Raw genomic sequence first — 22470 nt, 5'->3', positions numbered from 1 at the left:
CACCCCGCACCCACGGGGCCCCAAGCCGGCTCCTGACCATGGAGAGGCGACTGGGTGCGAACATGGGCCACTGGAACCCTACGATTGCCATGCGTTCTAATAAAGCCCTTCTGGTCCCACGGACCTCTCTGCATAGTACGCTTTGCCGAACAGCGGGGAGACCACACGAGTGTTTTCAGACCCTGCAGTGGGAGAAAACTTCGCTGCCAATACCATTAGAAGGGGGCAGAGGATGGCACGGACAGGGAGCTTAAACTTCCCCGGCCTGAGCGCTCCTTCGAGGCTCAGCTCCTGCCGCGGCCGCTGCCCCGCACCGCTCTCCCAGGTGGGCGAGAGCGTAGCTGCAGGGGCACACACAGCAACAGCAACAGCAACCCTCCTACCCGACCGTGCCCCGGCCTCTCCACTGTCCCGGCGCGGCGGGGCCAGCCGGGTCCCTCCCCCTGCCCCTCCCCGCCGCCCTCCCCCGCGCTCGTATAAGCCCGCGGAGTTTCCGTGTCCTGTGACTGCAGTCAGGTGGTGGCCGGGGTTCCCGTCTCAGCTCCGTTTTCCCCTCCCGGCGAGGGCCGGCCCCGCGGGGAGCCGGTCGGGGAAAGTTGGTGGAAAGTTGCTGTCTGGAAAAGTTTCGAAGCGGGAGAGCCGCGGCCCCGGCAGCCCGGCCTCTCCGCCTTGCTCCACGGGAGGGAGGGCCAAGGATGGCCGGCGGGGAAGGAGCGGGCTCCGGCGCGCCGGAGTGCCGGGAGCATCTCTTCAAGGTGCTGGTGATCGGGGAGCTGGGCGTGGGTAAAACCAGCATTATCAAGCGGTACGTGCACCAGCTGTTCTCCCAGCACTACCGGGCCACTATCGGCGTGGATTTCGCGCTCAAAGTCATCCATTGGGACAGCAAGACCCTGGTGCGGCTGCAGCTCTGGGATATAGCAGGTAGGGGACGAGGCGGGCTTCTCCCTGCAGGGTGAGCCCCGAGGGGCCTGTCAGTCCGGCTGTCGGGGCCCGGAGCACGGCCTCTGCAGCGGAAAGTGTGTTTTGACTGTGAGGTCTGCCTTGTTTTTCTCCTTCCTCCTGTTACCTGCAACCTCTCTTGCCTCCCTTTGAGGCATAAGTAGAGGGAGGCCTTGATGTGGGAGTGAAGTTTTTGACTTTTTAGAGGCTTTGCCTGCTCCTGTTAGTTTATGTTGTGGAGCTCTTGGCTTGGCGCAGGGTTTTGTAACAGTCCTCAAACAGCTGCTTTGCTCTGATCCAGGACTCCCGGAGGGCTCCTGCTTATACTGCTCCTCCTGACCTGCTTGTCCGGGTGCTGGTGGCCTTGGTTATGGCTACTGCTGCAATTTATTCATGGTTATGGCTCTGTAATGTATCTAGAAGAAATAAATCACTTTTCCAAGCAGGTAATGTTTAGTAAACATGCTTTACAGGTTAAAGGTAACTCAAATAGGAGGAAGTATGCTAAATTTTGCATGTTTGCAGTCACCTGCTTAATTTAAAAGTAACTTTGTCCCTGAAACGTGGAATGAGGGAATAGAACTTATGCTTAGTTTTACATTGAAATCATGAGTTTGTATATTAAAAAGGTACTCTGAGCACATGGAAGCAGAAAATCCCTGTTCACTTGTCTAAACTGAATCATTCCTTTCCTCTATGTAACTTCAAAACTCTTCTTTAACATCACCATTTCAGACTCCAGCTGTGTACATACCGTGGTTAGCTTTGCTTATGCTGCAGTGTTAAATACAACAGAGCAATCTGTTTGGCTGTGGCCTTGTAAAAGGTCTGTCCCATCAGCTTCTTCATCACCTTGGTTGATACTGCATGTCTAGTGTTGTGTGCAGCCCAGGTGTTAACCTGCAACTCTCTTCATCCTGTCCACCATGTTCAGAATATATCCAATTTTGAATATGAAAAAGTAGACTGTATTTCAAATCCTGGTGCTTAAACTTATGCTACTAGAAGACACAAGGAAAACAAATGGTATTTACTGTTTCCATGAACTCTATCAGAGGAAGCTCAGAAATGAGGAAGTGTAGCATGTGGCTGCTGTAGCCCTGTGACAGACCAGCTGTACATCACCTTCTGGTCCTTCTGCTGTAAAACACTACAAATGCGATTCCTCAGACTAAAAAGCCTGCTTCTCACTGCCATATGCTGAGACACACCATGGATCTTTCTGCTGCTGACCTGTAGGGCAAATGAAAATATTTTCTAATTGCTGATTTGAAAGGCAAGTAAAATATTGGCAAGCTTTCTCTTCCAATGTGCTCCTTTCATAGAGCTTTAACTTTCTGTAAATCATTTAACAGTATTAGTACAATCTGCTGCAATCCCCTGGGTATATTTTAGCAAGTTTGGGGTTCCAGAGATTGAAGAAGGGAGACTATCAGGATCCTGGGGTTTGGCGGACTGCCATGCTTGCATTTGACTTCTTAGTCCTTAGTTACTAAAACTGGGATAGGCTGTATGCTTTTCCAAAGCAATCTGGTTCAACAGGATGTGCAGAAACTTAGCTGTAACTTGTAACCAAGTCTGGACAGAACCTATTTGCATTTTGGGAAGTTCTATCAATACATCTGTGTGTCAATTTTGAGATCCAGAAGACAGTATTTTTCACTCTTGATTATTGCCCTTAGTGTATTTTTGACACTGCTGAGTGAAGACTTGAGTTACGAGCTTCTAATAAATCTCTGGACTCTTGTGCTGATAGTTCCAATAGACTGAAAAATTAAATTTTTTCCTGTCACTGAAATATTTTTCTTATTTCATAGTACTTTTGTGTGAAACTCCTGAATAGTCTTTCCCTAGCAAAAATGACAAAGGAAGATACAACTGTTCTGCAATTTGCACTCCAAACTCTTAGTCTAATCTGGCAGTTTAGGCTGTTTTGTTTCCCAGGGGCTAGGGGTTCTTCCCCAATCAAAAAAAAAAGACCAAGAAGAGAAGTAATCTTAGCCTTAGTAATTTTTGATTGGGCTATGCTTAGCCAGTGCGAGAGCAACAATTTGGACTCCTATAGCACTTGACATCTCAGGGTTAATAGTTAAAATAAAGAGGATTTTAGTATCCATAAGGGTTATTTGATGGTCTTAAAACTGCTGAAGTCCTCGGCCTGGGACTGTGTTCTGCAGCTGTTTACGTATACAATCAGGAATATTTCTAACTACCTGAGGGTGTTAACAGATTTATATTGAAGATATTAGTTAAAGAACCAGGTTGAAGATGGCTCCTATATAGTCATAGAACATATTCTTTATTAAAGTGTGTAGCACAGTGTCTGAGCATGTGATAGTCATTCTTTTTTAACTCATCAGCCCAGCTGTCTTCTGGCTTTCAACAGCTCATGTAGATAATTTTGTCTGCTGGTGTATGCAGACAAACAGCTTTAGATCTCTTGAAGAGATCTGAATCTTATGGTAAGTAATGTTACATGTGACTTCCCTGCAAGCAGTATAGTGCTGGCATTCCGAATTGATTTTGATGCATTTAAAAAGGCTTCTTAATTAAAGTCAACCCTTAAGCATAGAAAGAGATTATTTTTCACTAGATCAAAGCTAGTACATAACAGTTGATCATAAAAAGCTCTCCTTAAAGAGCTGGGTGCTGCAATGTAAGGTTTTGTACCTAAGTCATTAAAAACTGACCATGCAGTTCATTCATCAGCTAAAGATCATAACGCAGATACTTTGCTGGCTTCTGATGTGATTGTAGGAAAAATGATGAATGCAGCAGGTTTCTGGGTGACTTCAAATTCTTGCACTAGCTGAGGGTTTTGTGTTTTGGATTTGGTGTTTGGTTGTTCTGGGTTTTTTTCATGATTAGATAATTCTATCAAATAGAGCATGACAGTGTTACACTGCCTGTGGTTTATTTTTCTGGTGAAAATAGCCTTCTTGTTATAAGGTACAAAGTAATGCAAATTTTTGCAGTAGCATCAGAGGGGAGGGGATGTGAAATCATGAAGGGGAAGGAAGGGTACTGTTGTGCCTAGACTTACATATTTCAGACTTCAGGCAGTTTAGTGTTTAGACACTGGTTGTAACTTGTTGAATAGTGGAGATGAAAAAGCTTGTAAGTACGACTGATCAGTCACTTTCAAATTACCTTGCTTATATTGTGATGTATTCCCCCAACCTGAACAGATTACATGCATGTTCATACAGGAGCAAAACTTATAAACTTTAGCTACCCTTAGGTATTACTCTTGGGGGGTTTGTTTGGTTGTTGTTTTCTTTTTCTTTTCTTTTTTTTTTTTAATTTTAATGTGTGAAGTAATGATGAATATCTTTCTGAATAAAATCTGAAAGAATTAGAACCAGGTTAACCACCTTGATCAAAAGGCATAAATGATTGGCAAAATAAATACCAGATATGAATGAGTCATTGTGGGAAAGAGATGCAAAACAAAGGATTTGTAATGATAGAGAAGTGGTTTTATAGTCTCTTTCAATACGCTAGAGATTCCCACTTTACAAGCATGCTGTTTTAATGAATATACTACACTCACCACAGTGTGCTCAGGAGGTGTATGTAGGACATTGATGAAACAGTCAAATGATGCTGAAAGAACACTTGGAGGATTTTCTGTATCATAGAAACTTTTGATCTGATCTAATAAGACCAGCAACTGAGTAGTGTTAGCTGCTGCTTTATGATCACATTGACTATCACTGTCACTCACATCAGCCTATAGGAACAGGCAACTTCCTGGAGGGCAGGAGTGGTAAAGGTTGTAGATGGCTGATTGAGCTTGGCTTCTCATGAAGAATGTCACTAATGGCTACTGGTAGACAAATTTGGTTTTAAAGCTTTGACTGAGCAGTTCTGAATTAACTTCAGAGTAATAGCACCTTTCCTCCAGGACATTATTAGAATTTCTTTGTAAAAATATTTATTACAAATGAAGTAATGCTTTAACTGGAAGAGCATGACTATGACACTGGCCAAACAGAAGGGAAGTTACTGTACTTTGGTATTCTAAATCTGCTCTACCTGCTTGCAGGAGTTGAATGATAAGACTTGTAGCAGGCAAATTTGTTGCTAAATTCTTGTCTGTCTCCTTGAGAAGATCTGAACTCCTAACTATAGGTGTATAGTAGTCCCCAAGAGAATGGAGAAATCAGATAAGTATTTTGGCTAGATGTTATGTTGAAGAGCTTAAATAACCCATCTTTTCTATGAAGACAAAAGAGTATTAGATATATGAATTGATGTTAAACTTCTAAGTTCTTTAGAATGTTAACTTACTCTTACCTATAGAAAGGCATAAGAAATGGGAAAACGTGAAGGAAACTGTGGATGTGGCTGACTTTCAAAGGCATTCTGGTCGTTACAGTGTGTGAGAGAGTGTACTTCCATGTGAAAACCCTTAGTTTCAAACAGCTCTATATTTCAGTTATTCTCAGTCTGCTCTTGTGCCACTGGCATGTCATAAGGCTGCCAAGTTGCTCCTGTGTACTAGGTCATTAACTTGTTTCTTTAATTATGGAGTGATTTAACTTATTTTTTAAAAAAGATCTAAAGCAAGCCTTAAGCAATGTTAATGCATCCCTGAAAATCTGTAGGGAGCAAGCAGAAAACTTCTGCCATTTCCTATCTATATTCAACTCTGTGCCATAGAGACCTGTACTCTAATTGCATTGCAGAGTCTCTTCTAAATATGAAGAGCTTGGAGGCAGTAATCTCTGAAGGTAGTCAAGGGTTTCTTGTAACAACTTGTTCTTACCCACAACACATTTTGAAGGGATTAAAATGGAAACTCTTGCAAAGAAACCATGAAAAAAATTGCGTAGCTATGTGCCTAGTAGGAGTGATCACAGGGTGGAAGCAGGACAATCTAGGTATAACCTGCCCCCAGCTGTGGGGGTTTTTTCACTCACCATTATAAAGACCTTATGAGTAAAAAAATATGTACATAAGTAACTGCATGAGAAATGTATGCAGAACTTGGAGCTCGGACCTTTTTCAGAAACTGGTAAGTTTTCTGAAGTTATTTTCTAGTTGATACAGTGATGAAGGTTCCAGGAGTAGCTGCCTTCATATGGAGATGGGAGTGCTGTAATTTTGCTGAGATGCAGGTCAGAAAACTCCTAGACAGGGTTGGAGAATCCGTTATGTGACTTTTTCCACAGACGCATGAAGAAGACCTGAAAGACTTCTGACTTAATTTCTGAATCCTTCCTGTTCACACATGTTTAAATATAAACCTCATAAGAGAAAATTTACTTAAGGATAATGTTGGCCAGAGACATGCAAGACTAGCAGACAGAGGAGGGGAAGTAGAAGGCCTGCTCATGTTGAAAGATTTTTGAATACTGACTTAGAGGCAAGTAACAGAACTGAAGGTGTACTGAATGTTTCTGTCTAGAAACCACCCCTCTGTGAGAAATCTTGTGTGGGTGTCCTTTCTTATGACTCTTCTGGAATAGCTGGATTAGGGTTATGAAAATTCAGTTGAGAATGACTTGCTGTGCTTGGCGCTGTACAGCAAAGTGTCCAATTAAGTGCTGAACGTGCTTTAACTTGGGGGGTTTTGGTGTATTTCCAGCTTTCAGACTTCTCTGAATACAAACAGACTCTGCATGTTTTCTTTTTCAGGAATTCCTTTGTTTAGGTACACTTTAATGAAATATTCTCAAGTGAGGTATAGTTATTGTCTTGCTGATGAAGGGCTTTGTATGTCTTATCAGTGGAGTATCAAATCACTCATATCAGTGAAAGTTCTTTTGCTTAGTACTGTGTTATGTAGGAACTCCAAGTACTCTGTGTGTTATCCTGAACTAAACTTCAAGCCTGTGTGCTCATGGAATTCCATAAGCATATGGGAAGTGCTGCTGTCATGAAGTTGGTGTTGTAAGTTAGTTTAGTATGGTAATTTTGATTTTTGCAAGGCAGGACCATTCAGTTAACTTACAGTTAAATGGTAGAATTGAGACAGATGTTCTTTGAGTGTTTTGGAAATAAGCTTAGAATTTCCTCATAGGATTTGCGACATGTTCTAGAAGAAATGAGGTTAAAGATGTGATCTGAGAAGACCACCTGATCTAGTACAGCCATAAAAGAAAGTTCAGTGTATATGTGATGCACGTACTCTTAATTCCTGTCAGTGATGGAAATGCATTTAGTGTTTGAACTTCTGTTCACTATGGGATAGATGGTGCTTCAACCTTATTTTCAAACAGATATGGTTCATGTCATAGAAAGCACTAAGCTTCTCAGCAACTCCTACAAGATCACAATAACAATAGTACTCTGATAATAGTACTGTGATACAGACAATAAAGGATGGATGGGTGCACATCAAATGGGCAGGCTACCTTAAAGGTAAAAAAATACCCAAATTCTTATGTGCAATACGAGAGTCAGAAGGGAGAATAGTATATATCACACAACCTAACTAATTTTTGTATTAGATTATAAAACAAACTAGAAAGCTTTGCAGAAGTAATTATCTTATGTGAATCATAAGCTTTTCTGAGGCAAGTAAGTATTAGCTAAATTCTCACCTTTCATGTAATACTGACTCAAGTAGTCAGAAATTAAGCTGGTTTGACAAGTCAGGCGCATTACCCTTCAGAGACAAACTGGTATATACAATGTTGAATATACACTTTTTTCTTAATGCATAGAGTTTACATGAATGTAAATCAAGCTTTATCAACTCTTCTTGCATCAGTATTGCACCACCAGAGTCTTGGTGCTTCACCTTATTTACATCTTCACTTTGCCTCTTACCAGTTTGGTTTTCTTTGTAAGCACACTGGGACAGGGTGTTACTGAAGTGCATGTCCACAAGTACAGTGAATTGGCAAGTGCTCTAAAGAGGCAGTTCTCAACTGATTACCTGTCTTATGAAATACAGGAATGAAAATAATGTTAGCTGCCTAGTTCCAGAAAAGGCTCCAGCATGCTGTAAAAAAGAAGATTCTTCTCTTCAGCCACTGAGATTAATTCTCAAGGTGTCAGAGAGACCTTCCATGAACTTCAGTGGTAACCATTGCCAGCTGCAAACAGTTCCCTCCAAATACTTGCTTCAGAAGTTCAGAGGTGTGATATGCCATGTTAGAAGGAAGTGATTTGCAGTAAGGGAATTTCTCTTTATATTTTTGCATGAAAGTATCGGAATAGCTCTTGTGAAATTCTTGCAGGTGTTCAAGCTTGCATGATGAGCAGTAAGCAGTGACTACAAAGCATAGCATGCTCCTCAAGAGGCCTTCAGTAGAATGTTTGACATTCAAAGATCTCTTCTGGCAATGGAAACACAGGAAAAGGATAAATGGGTTGATGAGATTATACTTTGAAAAATGATGGGATTTCAGGGATTTATAGAGCTTGTTTAGAAACAAAGGTCTGAACTCTGTCTAGAGAAGGCTGGCAAACTTTCAGTAGCACTGTATTCTATATTAGCAGGTAACAAACCCTAGTATTCCTTATTGTATGGATTTTAGCAGTTTTTCAAATAATAGATTAAAAAGCAGCCTCTGAATGTCCCTGCAAATGGTTTGTTCTTTAAATGCTCCCACACTAGAGTGCTGGGCGGAGCAAAATAGCAGCTATTTGATACAAAATTCCAATCACACACAATGTGCCATGACACATTAAACATTTTAGAGATTAACATTTTTTCAATCTGGTGATAAAGTTGTTCTTGAGACACACCGCCTTTAGAATTGTTCTCCTGTGTGCTGTGAAATGCTGTAGTGCCATGCAGCATCACTGTTAAGTACGCAGTGCAGCTCTGGCTGCATGACAGTGCACCAAAGGTTATGGATTAGAGAGTGGCAGGCAGGAAATAGCTCAACACTGGTAGATGACTTGTTTGGGTAAGTCTTGTTAATGCAACATAGGATGTACCAATTCATGCTGCTGCTGGCACTAATTGGACTATGTCAACTTTTTTGATATTAATGCATGGAGCATTGTTCCATACATGCTGCATTTGACAGCTAGTTAGAAATCATTTATCTTGGTTGAATTCTACTTTTCTGGGGTTGGAGATCTTATGCTGAAACAAGGACATTCTTGTACAAACATGACTAGCATACTGCTGTACATTATATGCTTGATTTTGGACAAACCCTGTTGAACTGCAAGTGCAGGGTATTGCCTCTAAACTTTTTAAAGACAAGATAGTAAGTAGCTACGGTTGGTTTGGACAATTAACTCATTACATTTGCTTAAGGCTTTAGGAAGTGATGAAAAGTTTATCAGTCTTGCTGTAAAATTCTCTGAGAGCTGTGCAAGTGTTTGAGGAAGACTTTCTTTGTGAGAGAGAATGGTATACTTTTTCTGTTAGGATGATAAATGTGTTCAGAGTGGAAATCAGGTGTCTAATGTCTGAGCACTTGCCATCTCAGTGCTCTTGCTGTTTCACCAGTAGTGAACAGGACTGTCCTATGTTAAAGTATAATGAGAGCAAACAGTGAATGGAAAGACTAGTCATTTTAAAAATTCAGGTAGCTAACAAATTATTAGGTTAGAAACTGGCTGTGTTGTGCAATGGAATTTTAAAGAAAGCTTCCTACCATTTCATAATGAAATTGTGACTTCTGTGAACATTTGTGATATGATTTAAACAATCAAAATATTGCTGCACTTGAACTGATATTCTTCAGTGACTTTGCAGTGAATACAGGGTCTCTCATATATACTGTGTATTTGTAGTATATTGCGAATGTCATGTCTGACTGAATCATTCAACAGAACTGCTTCAACTGCACCCGCAACTTTCCAATATAGATATAACCAGAAGATCAAAGATTGTCTCTGAAAGTGGGAGACAATTGAACAGGGATTAACTGACTTTTCCTCTGAAGACCATTCTGAAGTGTTTGGGAAAGGGTCAGTGTTGGGAAGATGTCCATCCAGTGATCAATTAACTTACCTACAGCACCCTTAGTAAGAAAGGACACTAGCAGTTTACTTGTAAGCACCTGAGGCAGCTTTTGCTTGTTAGAAACTGTAAGAACTGCAGCGAGTGAAACTTGACTACTGTCTAGTACAGGAAGACTTAATATTCTAGTAGTTCTCATTTTTTAACCCTGTGGAGTTTGTGGTTCTGGTGACTAACACCAAATATTTCATAGTGGTGGAAAATAAAAGTCAAGCTAGATGTACCTCTCCTCTTACAGGTTTCTAATATCTGCTAGAGTTGCTAGTGTCACAGAATCTTAGAGTGGCTTGGGTTGGATGGAGCCTTACAGTTCATCCAGTTTGAACTCTGCCTGTCATGAAACTGGACTAGGTTGCCCTGAGCCTCATTCAGCCTGGCTTTTGAACACTTCCAGGGATGGGACATCCACAACTTCTCTGGGCAACCTGTTCTGGTGCCTTACCACTCTCACAGTAAAGAATTTCTTCCTGATACCTAATCAAAACCTACTCTCAGTTTAAAACAATTCTCCCTTGTCCTGTTACTACATGCTCTTGTAAGTAATCCTCCTCTATTTTTTGTGTAGGCTCCCTTTATGTACTGGATGGCCTCAATTAGGTCCCCGTAAAGCCTTCTCTTCAAGCTGAACAATCCTGATTCTCTTAGCCTTTCTTCATAGGAGATGTGCTCCATCCCTCAAATAATCTTGGTGGCCCTTCTCTGGACTTGCTCCAACAGGTCCACATCTTTGCACTGGGGAACCCAGACCTGGATACAGTACTCCATGGGAGGTCTCACTGGGGCATAGCAAAGGGGCAGAGTCACCTCCCTTGACCTGCTGCCCACCCTGCTTTTGATGCAGCCCAGGACACAGTAGGCTTGTGGGCTGCAAGTGCACATTGCTGGCTCATTGTCCAGCCTCTCATCCACCAGCACCCCAAGTCTTTCTTGTCAGGGCTGCTCTTGATCTGTTCATCCCCCAGCCTGGATTAATACTGGCGCTTGCCCTGACCTAAGTGCAACACCTTGTGCTTGCCCTTGTTGAATTTCATGAGGTTCCTATGGCCCCACTTCTCAAGCTTGTCTGGGTTCCTCTGCATGGCATCCTGTCCTTAAGGTGTATCAACAGCATCACTCAGCTTGGTGCCATTTGCACTTTTACTGAGGGTGCTCTCAATCCCTTTGTCTGTGCCATTAAATAAATGTATTGTTCAACACCTCTGTGGTTTTAACACATGGCAACTTTGCACCAATAGCTTAGGTGGGTGAGAGGGAGGAGTGCAGAGCCATCTAGTACTCACAGTCTTGGAGTCTGCCTACTCTCTGTCTGTGGCTGCTATATATGAGAAAAAGCAGGTGGACACACTTGGACATGACCAGTAATATTGATAGTGGTTTAGTTAACTTCTTGAAGAATAACAGATCCAATCTAATTAGGTAAGACAGTTTGGGGAGATGAGGGAAGGCTGTCAGCAATGGTAACTTCCCAGTAATGTGTTTATATATCCCTCTAAAAAGAAACCTCAGTCAGCTCACACCTGCCCCTTGTAATGCTCAAATGTACATTATATGTCTGGAGAACTGAGAGATGCATCCTCTGGTATTTGTTGTATTGTGCCAAACATCCAGCTGTCATCCAAACTGTGGGCTGTTTCTGCCAGTGACTCCTAAATGACTTAGGTGAGTTTTGAAAGTGACAACGGTTCTAACTCTGAGAGGATTGGACTAAGTGCCCAGCCATTTTGAATGGTGCTTTAGCTAAAATTGATTGCACTGAATGACATTATTTCAGACTTGGAATTGTAAATAAGGAACTGCCACTCAGGTGTTCCTGGAAAAAAGAAAAGGAATTTGATTATTGTTCAATTGTACTATTTTTACTGTCTAGGTTGAATAAAAGCCCAAATGTCTCATGGTCCTGGAAATTGACTGAAACAACTAACTTGTGGAATTTGATACTGAAGCCCAAATACTGGCACTGTGCTTGCATGCTGTGTGGCCTAAAAGGTCAGAATAACTGATAGCAAGGACCTAAGAGCCATGGTTTTAGCAGTCAAATTAGTTAGTCTGGCTGTCTCTAATGACCTTTCTTGAATTTTGATATGCGAGACTATTAGAGGTCATGGTAAATAATTGATCTGATAATCTCTCACACAATGGAAAGAGAACATTCAAGTATTTCTAGACTAAAAATGGTTTATTGCAACCAGTCACTATAGCTTAATAAGCATCCTGTGTTCACTGCAGTTCATAGTAACTGCTGATAAAAAACCAGAACAAGTAAAATGCACTAGCAGGATGCCTCTTCTATGCATTTTAGTTGAACTAAATTTGGTTTACTAGATCTCCTGATTATTTTCTTTACTTACTGCAGTATTGCTGGATAGTTTGGGGGGGGGGGAAAGGGGTTTGGCTTGGTTTTATAGATCAGACTTCCTGTGTGGCAGATTCTTTCCTTCTTCCTTGAACTTAAACTGCCTTTTCAACTATTTGAGTTCTCATTTTCAGTGTTCTGAAGGACAAAATTGGTGAGAGCTGTGCAACTTAAATGGTGAAAAGTCCTCAGTTTATTATCAGACTTTTAGCAACTCTGTATTATTGGGTCCAGAAAAAAAGACTGCAAAACTTCATTGCAGTGGTCTTTCAGCTGGCAGCAAACAGCTTTGGAGCAAAACATTGACTTTTGGGGGACCACAGTCTAGACCACACATCTACAGTTTAAGGTTATTTGACGTGGAACTGCCAAACTTGTTAAAATCATATTTTGAGCTCTGGCTGCCCATTAAGCTGATTAGCCTGTTAGAGTTGACTTGAACTAATGTTACTTCAATGAAAGAAACTGTTTGTTCCCTCATTTTTCTAGTTTTCAGGGGTTTATAACCCTTGGTCATCTTTTTCTTCCTTATTAATGGCACAGCTTATGGAGGATTCCAAAACTAGTAGGCTCCCCTGAAAGAAAAAAAACCTTTGAAGAACTTTGTCCAGTTGTCCATCAGTGTTTCTGATGAGATATTTGGGGTTTAAATGCAACTACCACAATTCTGTTTTCATTTGTATGGCTTCAGAGAAGTCTTAAGCTTCAACCTTTACAGGATAGGAGAACTCTTGCTATACTGAACGTATTGACAGAGGTAAACCAAGAGTAACCTTCATAACAAAAAAGAATATCTGGGGAAGCTTCTAGATAGGCCCTTTTACTCCCTTTGAGTAAGTTCTGTTCGTTTATATAAACTACATATTAAGACTTACAGATATAGTAAGTAGTTTGGGAGAAGGGACCCTGACAAACTCAGTATTGTGCATATTCAGCAGTCATTTGTACATTTAAATTGTTTTTACTAGCCCAAATTCCTATCATGTAGGAAGAGTTAAGAGCATAAATAATGATAGGATTGGAGGGTATCTTTTGTGAACTCTAGGCCCCAGCTGCCCCAATAAGTCACACTGCTGTAGTAAACAGGATAGTATTGTTTCTCCCTTGCACTGGGAAGGATTGCTATAGGAACTCTTTAAAATGTACTTCAAGGCAAGGTTGGCATTGTTTGGATTTTACAGTGATAACTTACCTTTTGTAGTGAATTAAGGGACAAAGATAAAGCTTCAGACATGGCTATACTTTTTTCATGTAATTTTAACTTACAGTTCATCCCCATTACAATGTAAACTGGGAGTAAGAATAGGTCCCAAGTTCTGATACAGTTTTAAACTCAGCTTTGTTCCTGTAGTGCTGCTGTAGAGAACTGTATTAGTTCCTGATGCATGTCATTGTGTAAGTATTTCACTTAAAGTTGTTGCAATTACTGGAAAATGTGGTGATCATATGTGCAGAACCATTTGGATGTGAAAACTTTGTGGTTGGAGAATGCAGAACTTTGCATTGCATGCAGTCACTTCCATATCCCCAAATAAAACCTCTGATCCTTGTGACTGTCCTGTAGTTTAGCTCTTTATTTATACCCGAAGCCCTAAAACACAAAGTATATCTTCATGGTACCCATCAGGTTTATGTGACAGCACTAGACCTACCAGAATGATTAATCTTGTGATGGCCTGTCTATACTGTTGAAGTACGTGAGTAGTTTTCTTTCTGCCCTCTTCTTTCCAAGGTTATACACACTAGAGATTTTAAGGCTAGTTTGATCACTTTTAACCTTTCTCTCCTCAGGGGGTATGATCCACTTTCTTCATTGCTCAACACTGTCACCACACATGGTGAAATAACTACAGCATATATCCTGCTGGACATAGGAAGAGGCATGACAAATCTCTGAATTGTGCATGGCAAAAATTGAGACATTTATTGTCAAGAACAAAGGGAATGATGATCAGACTGGGGACTTTGGAGGATGTTCTACAGTTTCCTCTTTCTGTGTGAGTTATTTCTGCAAGCAGAAAAGCACATGCAAAATCTCTGCCTGAAAGTCCTGCTAAGTTTTCAGAAGGCTGTCTTGAATGTTCTTCATCTCCCTGCAAGAAGCTTAGCATATGCATAATGACAGGATTGTAAAGAAATTCCACTCAGTCTACATAGTATTCTCTTCCTGCCTCATGCTGTATACCTTTTACCAAACAAAACTCGTAGCTCTTGGGTAGACCATGTGTTATTGCTTCTGTCTTCTTGGTTTATCCATCCTCTCTAGGCTTCCAGACAGGATGGAAGAGCAGTTGTAAGCTAGTACTGAGGTCAGGTTTCTTGTTAGTGGATGAATTCTAGAGTTCAAAATAGCTCTTTAATAAACTGGTTTGGAGTTTGGGTTACTTTGAAAATGGCAGCACTCATATTGGGCTGTATTTGACCTATTAAAAGGCATTAATCTTTAAAAATAGAATGATACTGAGCTTGTGTGTGCTTAAGATACACCAAATCCTCCTAATGTAAAGCTTAAATCTAGTGAGATAGAAGCTTTCATACTGCTATGCACCTAAGTTGTCTACTTTTACCCAAATTAAAGTAGTGGAAAATATGTATTAATGTTCTTCTAAATCGAAAACTTGAACTATAAGAGAAAGTTTTGACTTCTATCAATCAAAGACTAATACTTAAATCATTGTTCTGGACAGCTAAAGCCCAAGGTTTCTAAAGTGGCTGCTATAGAGTACAAAGTAACGTACAGTACCATGCAGGCTTTCATTTCTAACAAAACTGCTGTCTTGCATGATGTGAAAAGCCACTGTACAAGACTAACCGTGGCATCTTCATCATTCTAGAACTACTGAGCCTTCAAGCTGGCATCAAACCCCCATTTACAGTGGCCTCTCCTGGTGAGGAGATTCAGCTGGTGTGAATCAGTAATTCTGCAGCAAAACTACCTTTCTGATACAGCGTATCTGGCAGACAATTGCAGAATGTTCAAGCTTCACATAGGCTGGGAGATCCTGGGGCATGAGGAGTCACCAGTGTCAAGGAACCACCTGCCAGGCCACCTTGGTTAGTTACCAGCCAGTGCAGCTCTCCAGCTCATTCTGTGTCAAGGCATTGGGCCAGGTGGGTGAGGAATATAGGCTATGGTAAAGTGTTGGGACTTCCCTTGGAAACGGAATGGAACAACTTACCTGCATAATGGCAAAGGCTAGGTCCCTGGTATTTCTCTAGGAAAAGCTATTTGGTGGTGGTTAGGACTTGTCAGGTTTGGTTATGAGCTATGCTTTGTAACTTAGTTTCTTTTCTTTGGAAGCTATATTTAATGCTGTGCTAGTTTGACCTCTTTTGTACACCTTAAATATACTGTTGTGTATGTTTCAGCAAGAGTTATTGCTGGAGGAGTCTAGTATGGCCACCTTCCTCTTTTTCTTTGAAGGTTTTCTGGATGAGAGGGCAGTAGGCAGGAAGGGATTCAGTCGGTAGTAATGTCCTTCACTGTGGTAACTGATTGCATCCATGTTCACCTACAGCATGCACAGCTACCTGAGAAAGGGTAACTATCTGATAACCTTTTCTGCAATTCCTAAGTAACTTATTTTTCATATGTAGTTACTGTGCTGTGTTTACACCTTGCTTGTAACAGTCTAGCACCCCTTTCTGCAACTAATCAATACCATTTAATTATCTTATGTAAATTTTCATCAAGGTTTTGGAACCTTACAGCTTTAATAAAAACTCAAAGCCCCCCAGCTTTCCGTTAGGGAGAACTAATGGGACTGTTTCCCTTGCTACTTCAGATTCATGTTCAGTCTCATTTAAATAACAGCAAGTGGTGTTCATTTCTAGATCATTTCAGGGGTGAACTGAAGAACTCTTTCTGTAGAAGACTGAGGTTGGCATAGAGCATTTCAGACTTCAACATTACACTTGTTTTGTGGGCCTGTCCTATGATGTGAAAGGATAAACTGCCTGAATTAGACACAGGACTTGACCCTTTAGCATAGTCTGAGGTGTTCCCATGTGGTGGGAATTGGTGGTTAGACTGACAGCTAAACAAATGAGGAAGCTGAGAAAGAGCTTCTCATAGCTTGTGTGGTACCCTATGCAATGATTGGCTTAATATAATTAAATTTGAGTTTAAAACTCTATTAAAAAAACAACCAAACCAAAAACAACACAAAACCCCCAAACCCCACAGTCACACAATCTAAAGGTAAAACTTCTTTAAAAGTGACACAGTTGACTGCAGAAGTAGTAAAAGCCTTCTGGCCTCTTTCCTAATGGTATTTGATTTGTGAAAATAGTAGTCACATGGTACAACAATTTGTAGTAAGGTTTTACTAAAAATGCCTTTTAGGCGTAAGAGTCCAGCCTGGAAAGATCTAGGGAGACAATGTCAGTTACTTGTGTACAGTCTTTAGGAAACTTGTATTAGTAATGTGAATCTTCAGTGGCATAATCACAGAGATGCAGGCTTTGTGTCTGGCCTTAGACTTGATGGCTTCAAAACTTGAGCCTTGAATATGGAGAAAAGAGCTTTCATCTTGAATGCTGCTGGTTCTCACATGGTAATCAGCTGGTACTGAAGAAATTCATGTGTCATTTTCATTCTGAAGGATATGCTGGATCGTTTGTTATGCTATTTTATGCATCATCATACTTTAAAGGGAACTGTCAGAAATCAAGTCAGCTTCTTCATAGTTCTCTGGCAATTTACTGTGGCTGCTGCTGCTTTCAGGCAATTCTAACGGCTGCTTAGGCAACCTTTTTGAAAATGTCTGTAGAGAATGAGCTAAGCTAAGCATACACTGAAGTACTGACATTAAAACGAGACAATTGAGCTAGAAGAGCATGCTGCTGAACAGAATATCTTGTCAAATTCATTCATCTATTGAATTTCTGACTCTTTATGAGAAGAATATAATGCCAAGTTCTCCTTGTATCTGTTTATCCTTGCTAATCGAAGGTGGGCTTGAATGTTTATAAACAGGAGGACAACTAGGTTTCCAAAGAAAATTCCTACTTTTTCCATGTATTGTAAAACTTCATGCACTAACTGATTAAAAACTGAATCATGAAATGCAGGGACTAGTTTTCCCAATGAAGACTTCCAAACAAGCAGGATGCTATTTTAAAAGCCTAAACTTCCCAAATAATGTGGTAGGACTTGACACTGCTATATGCACTCAAGTACAAACATATCATGATGGTCTGACCTTCCAAATGGAATAGTAACTGGACTGGCACACTCTAATTCTATCTTCCATATATACTGACTATGGTAATTGTACTTGATAAAAAAAAAAAGGCTTTTTTCATTTACACTGCTTGTTGTCATTTTGGGGGGTGGGAGGGTGTTGTTTGGTTGATTTGGGGTTTTTTTTGGGGGGGGAGTGTTTTTAGTTTTTATTTTTTATTTGGCTTTTTGTTATGAATAACTACTTTAACGATTCTAATAATCTTGTTTGAAATCCTGGGATTGCTGTCGAACTTCAATAGTTGGAAATTGATCCAGAGAAAATCTTTGACTTAAAAGATGAAGTCAAAGATAACAGGTTTAGTTAGAACTGCTAACCTAGCTCCTTTTGAACTTAAGGAAAAATCTGTAATATAGGTGATTTCTTCAGAATATGCTTTGAAGGCTGTTAGCCTTGAAGCTCACAGAAACCCTTGTTGCTCACCCTTCAGCAAAAGGCTGTTTGCTTAAATCTGTAGTTGAATTAACTAAATTTACATGTAAACCTTGGTATTTTTTGATGAATGAATCATTTGTGTATAGCTGTGCTGGTAGTGGTTTTAGGCACTACTTCTCAAAGAACACTGCTCAACAAATAAGTTTTAAAAAAATTCAAATTAATAATTGGGATTGCAAACTACTTTTAGTATCTGTTTGTCATGTGTAATAAACAGTGACTGTTACAATGAGCTTACATAGAGGCAATGTTTTATTAACTAGGTGTGACTAGACTCAAATGCCAAACTTCTATGAACTAAGCTGGTACAGTAATCCATTTTCATTGACTACATTTCAAGCTTCAATATAAATATTTTCTGTTGCTGTCTTCTCTTTCAGGCCAGGAGCGCTTTGGAAATATGACCAGAGTATATTACAAAGAGGCAGTTGGTGCTTTTGTGGTCTTTGATGTCACAAGAGGCTCCACTTTTGAGGCTGTTTCAAAATGGAAGCATGATTTGGACAGTAAAGTACTACTTCCCAACGGCAGCCCCATTCCTGCTGTTCTTCTTGCAAACAAGTGTGACCAGAAGAAAGATGGCAGCCAGAATCCATCTCAAATGGACCAGTTCTGCAGAGAAGGTGGCTTTGTTGGATGGTTTGAAACATCTGCCAAGGTGAGCATAATAGAAACATGGTTTTAGTCTCTTGAGTATTGGCATAAGAATGGATTAATATAACCATGTAGGAAATAAAATTGTCAAGTGTAGGAAGTGACAGTCAAATTTCCAGTGTTCAGCAAACATTTGAAGTGGTGTGCAGGCTAGCTTTGCTCCTAAGGAAGGTGAAGCATATTTGGTTTAGATTAGAAATGCATCTTAAATTCAGAGAACCTTAAAACTATCTGGAGACCTTGATTATCTGAGTTCGATATCTTTTTTTCATCTTGCATGCATGAGGATCAGAGTTTATTCTTTAGATGTTAATCCTACTGAATGCTGATCAAACTATATAAAAGATACAGGTAATCTTTAGGTGCAGGTTTCTAAATTCTAACTTCTGTCTTCACTGTTGTATGTAGGAAATGACAAGAATTGAAGTGAACATGCTATTTGCTTATTTATTACTACCTACCCAAGATGTTTCTAAAGCACTTTTCTATTTAATCAGGCAATGTCAGGACTGAAGTGGATGCAAAACCAATTGTTTTGTATAGTAATTTAAGTTAAGAAAGACAGCTGCTTTGTTCAAACAGTTAAATCTGAGTAATTTCATATACTGTACAGTTTGAGTCTACAGGCTTTGTCAATGCAGAGAGAAACTTGTGGCAGCTTAATTGGGAATGAAATCCAGCATTTCCTTAAACATAACTGATCCTTAAAGTGAAAGATTTCTCTAGATGAAGACAATGTGGCTGACAGACCAAATTACTGATCTGGCTGATACTCTTTTATAAAGTAAGCTAAGCCTCAAGGTCCAACTTTTTTCTTGGCTTGCCTACTTCCTGTAGCTGCTGAACTGTCACACAATGATGCTTTGGCAACTCTTGAAAAGAAAAAAAATCTGTTAGAAGAATATAAGAAACCAAATAACAAATTGCTTCTTGATCACTTTAAAACAAAGAAGGATACACAGTGAAAAGAATTACTTAAATTTGCTAAGAATTTGTTTGCATTGGAAGAAATATTCCAAAATTCACTCATTTGTTACTAAAAATGCATATTAAAAATCAAAAAGAATACCAAAGCTCTGCTTTGGGTTGCATTTTCCCTGATGCCTTATCTGCCCATAACACTTCATCATGGGGTGAAAATAAATGCAAGTGACATTGGAAGAAAACCTAATGTGAAAGTGTAGTGACAGCTTGCATTTTAGGTGGCATTTAAGACATAATGATACAAACCAAGGTTCTTGGTGCAGAGAAAAATCCAGACAATAACAGTCCTAGCTCAGTTATTAATTAAGACTCTGCAGAGGTGCAGAGCTTAGCAAAAATCTTTTCTAAGCATACCAAATCAGTTTATGGTTTTAAGTCCTGCCCACTTGAATATTTTGTTAATTTGCTTTTGCCTTTCTGCTATAACTGATACTTGAATCTTCAGTAATACGGGTCTCACTATTTGTAGGGAGAATATTAAAAGTGAAAGAGCTGCAGACAGTATAAGTATTCATAGAAATATCTTACGGACTAAAATGAAGAGAATCTTTCTCTGCTCTGGGCAGGAAATGTGCCTGTTCTGTAAAGTGCCAAAAGCAGTCTGTGGCTGACAATCACAAGCTAGTGAAGTGCAGCAGTGATGGGTCAAATGTTCTTATGGTCTAACCTTTGCTCATGTAGAGTTTAGATCTACAATTACAGAGGCAGAAGAGTGTACTGGCCTGGTATTTCCTTTGGAACCAAAGATGAGTGATTCCAAACATGGCATCCCTGTGGTGAGGTAATAGGTGGCCCAGCCAGGTCAAACCTGTGGCCAAAGACTCCTTGGTACTAGAGCCAACCACTAGCTGGGCTATCCTGACAAAGGACATCACTAGGTATCCTGCATACACATTGTCTTTAGAGTGTATGTGAAGGTACTTTTCAGAGTGTGCACAAGAACACAAGATGAGGCATTTGGAAATACTTGTGGGCTTGAGGCTCATAGAAAAGGTCTTTTTATATAACTAAGTGCATCCAAACTGCAGCAGAAACAGAAAAAGGCCTCCGGATGCCTTAAATACTATGGACAGTGTGATTACCAGTGATCTTGAAATAGACTTTAGCATTTATGAGTCTTCCAGAGGCAGGTGATGTTTATACCCCTGACTGCCTACTAGATAAGACTCACAGTATTCATTTTGTAATAGCGGGTAATAGTTTTGTCTCAAACCTTTCTGGTAACTGTCGAAAGAAAAAGTGTGTGATGCATCTAAACTGTGTCCTGCTGATGAGACTGAAAAGGTTTTCTTTTAGGGCAGGCAGCTTTTTAACACGAATGTCTGACATTTCAAAAAATCACTGACTTCTTTGCTTTTAACATTTTTAGGACAACATCAACATAGACGAAGCTGCTCGATTCTTGGTGGAAAACATTCTTGCCAACTACAAAACCTTTCCTAATGAAGAGAATGATGTGGGGAAACCAAAACTGGACCTAGACCCATTGAAAGCAGAGAGTAAATCACAGTGCTGCTAATGCTACCACTGTTAAGTAAATGTACCGGAAGAGCAGCAAGACTGTTCCTTAAATCAAAATGCTGCTATGGTGCTCTGTTGTGACAATCCATATGGGATGTCTGGTACTCTCTGAATTGGTGACTCGTTTGGGTGTTTACATATTCTTGTTTAGCATGAAACTGAGTATCTTGTGAGTTATCATTCCACTTGCTTAAGTGTCTGCATCTAAGCCTGATTAGTGCCTTTTTACTTGAGAACATAAGGTAGTGTTTACACTCCTGAAAAGGAACAAAGAAAACATTAAGTGTTTAGTTTGCTTCTAGGACATATGCTACATTCCAAATAGGACTCACTTGTCAAGGTTTTAGCTGAATAGACACTTGCACCTTTGAAGTAAACTTTGGCACCAGTAATGTCCCACTTCAGCCTTCTCACCTGCACAATTGTCCCTATTTATTATCCCCCACCATGAGGATCTATCTCATTGCTAGTTCTCCTGGATCGAGACATCCCAAAAATCTTGAAGGGGCCAATGATAAATGAGAGGTATCTTTCCTAATGTGATCATGAGGACTGAGTGAGTAGATGGCTTTTACCACTAAGTAAAACTAAGATGGTTAAATTACTGTATTTAACAAGGGAAAGATGTGGTTACAGAGATACTAATAAAAATGATTCTCCAGCCATTTAAGACAGAATATTTTCAGCTAATACTTTACATATGAAACACATTAATGCTACAATTGTACTGCTGGCACATGGTTATGGTAACCTCACCTGAATGCACATCCAGAAATAAACATCCAGTAACTTTTTCATGCACTAACACTGAAAACTTTACCAAGAGTGCAAAAAGTAGATAGCTTACCGTCCTGTGATAATGAGCTTGCTTCTTTTTTTCTTCTGTCTTGAGATGGTTCTGAATACCATGAGGAAGGAGAGAGGTCTAGAAGGAAATAGCTTAACTGGTTCATGCTAGCTTGTCAACTCCCCTGCCCCAAGCTCTATCTTTTTTCAGTTTTAGAACAGTGCTATACTCTTTGGCCTACTTTGAACTGATGAACTGGCTTGTTTCTTTGTTACAACACTCATATGTATTTTTGGCAGCAAATGAAGATCAAAAGGATTAGAGAGATTTCATGGTTCTTGAATACATTCTGGAACTCTGGCTCTGCCTGGCTCAAAGGCTTTGAAGCTTCTCTTTATATTAAGGGTTTCTTCTGTCCTGGTACCTCATTGCTACTGACTTCAGAAGTCTTACCTAGCTTGGTTTGATGGGACTGATGTTTAAGTAAACATCAGAATCAAGCATGTGCAGGATTTGACATACTTTAATCTGTATTGAGATGTCTTAGTCTTTTTTTTTCTAAAGAGTAACATACTTTTTAAGAGATAAATAAATATATTTGGGCATCTTA

At 40.0% G+C, this 22470-nt stretch overlaps 1 protein-coding gene across 1 annotated transcript; it reads left to right on the top strand.

The window, feature by feature from the left end:
• Positions 1 to 488: 488 nt before the first annotated feature.
• RAB32 (RAB32, member RAS oncogene family) lies at positions 489 to 22470 on the top strand. The gene is made up of 3 exons (XM_071549371.1): positions 489 to 924; positions 18295 to 18572; positions 20922 to 22470. Exons 1-3 carry the CDS (start codon positions 696 to 698, stop codon positions 21069 to 21071), a joined length of 657 nt encoding a protein of 218 aa, XP_071405472.1. The 5' UTR covers positions 489 to 695; the 3' UTR covers positions 21072 to 22470.

This window comes from Pithys albifrons, chromosome 2 (genome assembly GCF_047495875.1).
Source record: "Pithys albifrons albifrons isolate INPA30051 chromosome 2, PitAlb_v1, whole genome shotgun sequence".
Classification (NCBI taxonomy): Eukaryota; Metazoa; Chordata; class Aves; order Passeriformes; family Thamnophilidae; genus Pithys; species Pithys albifrons.
This window is presented reverse-complemented; position numbering and strand designations above follow the sequence as displayed.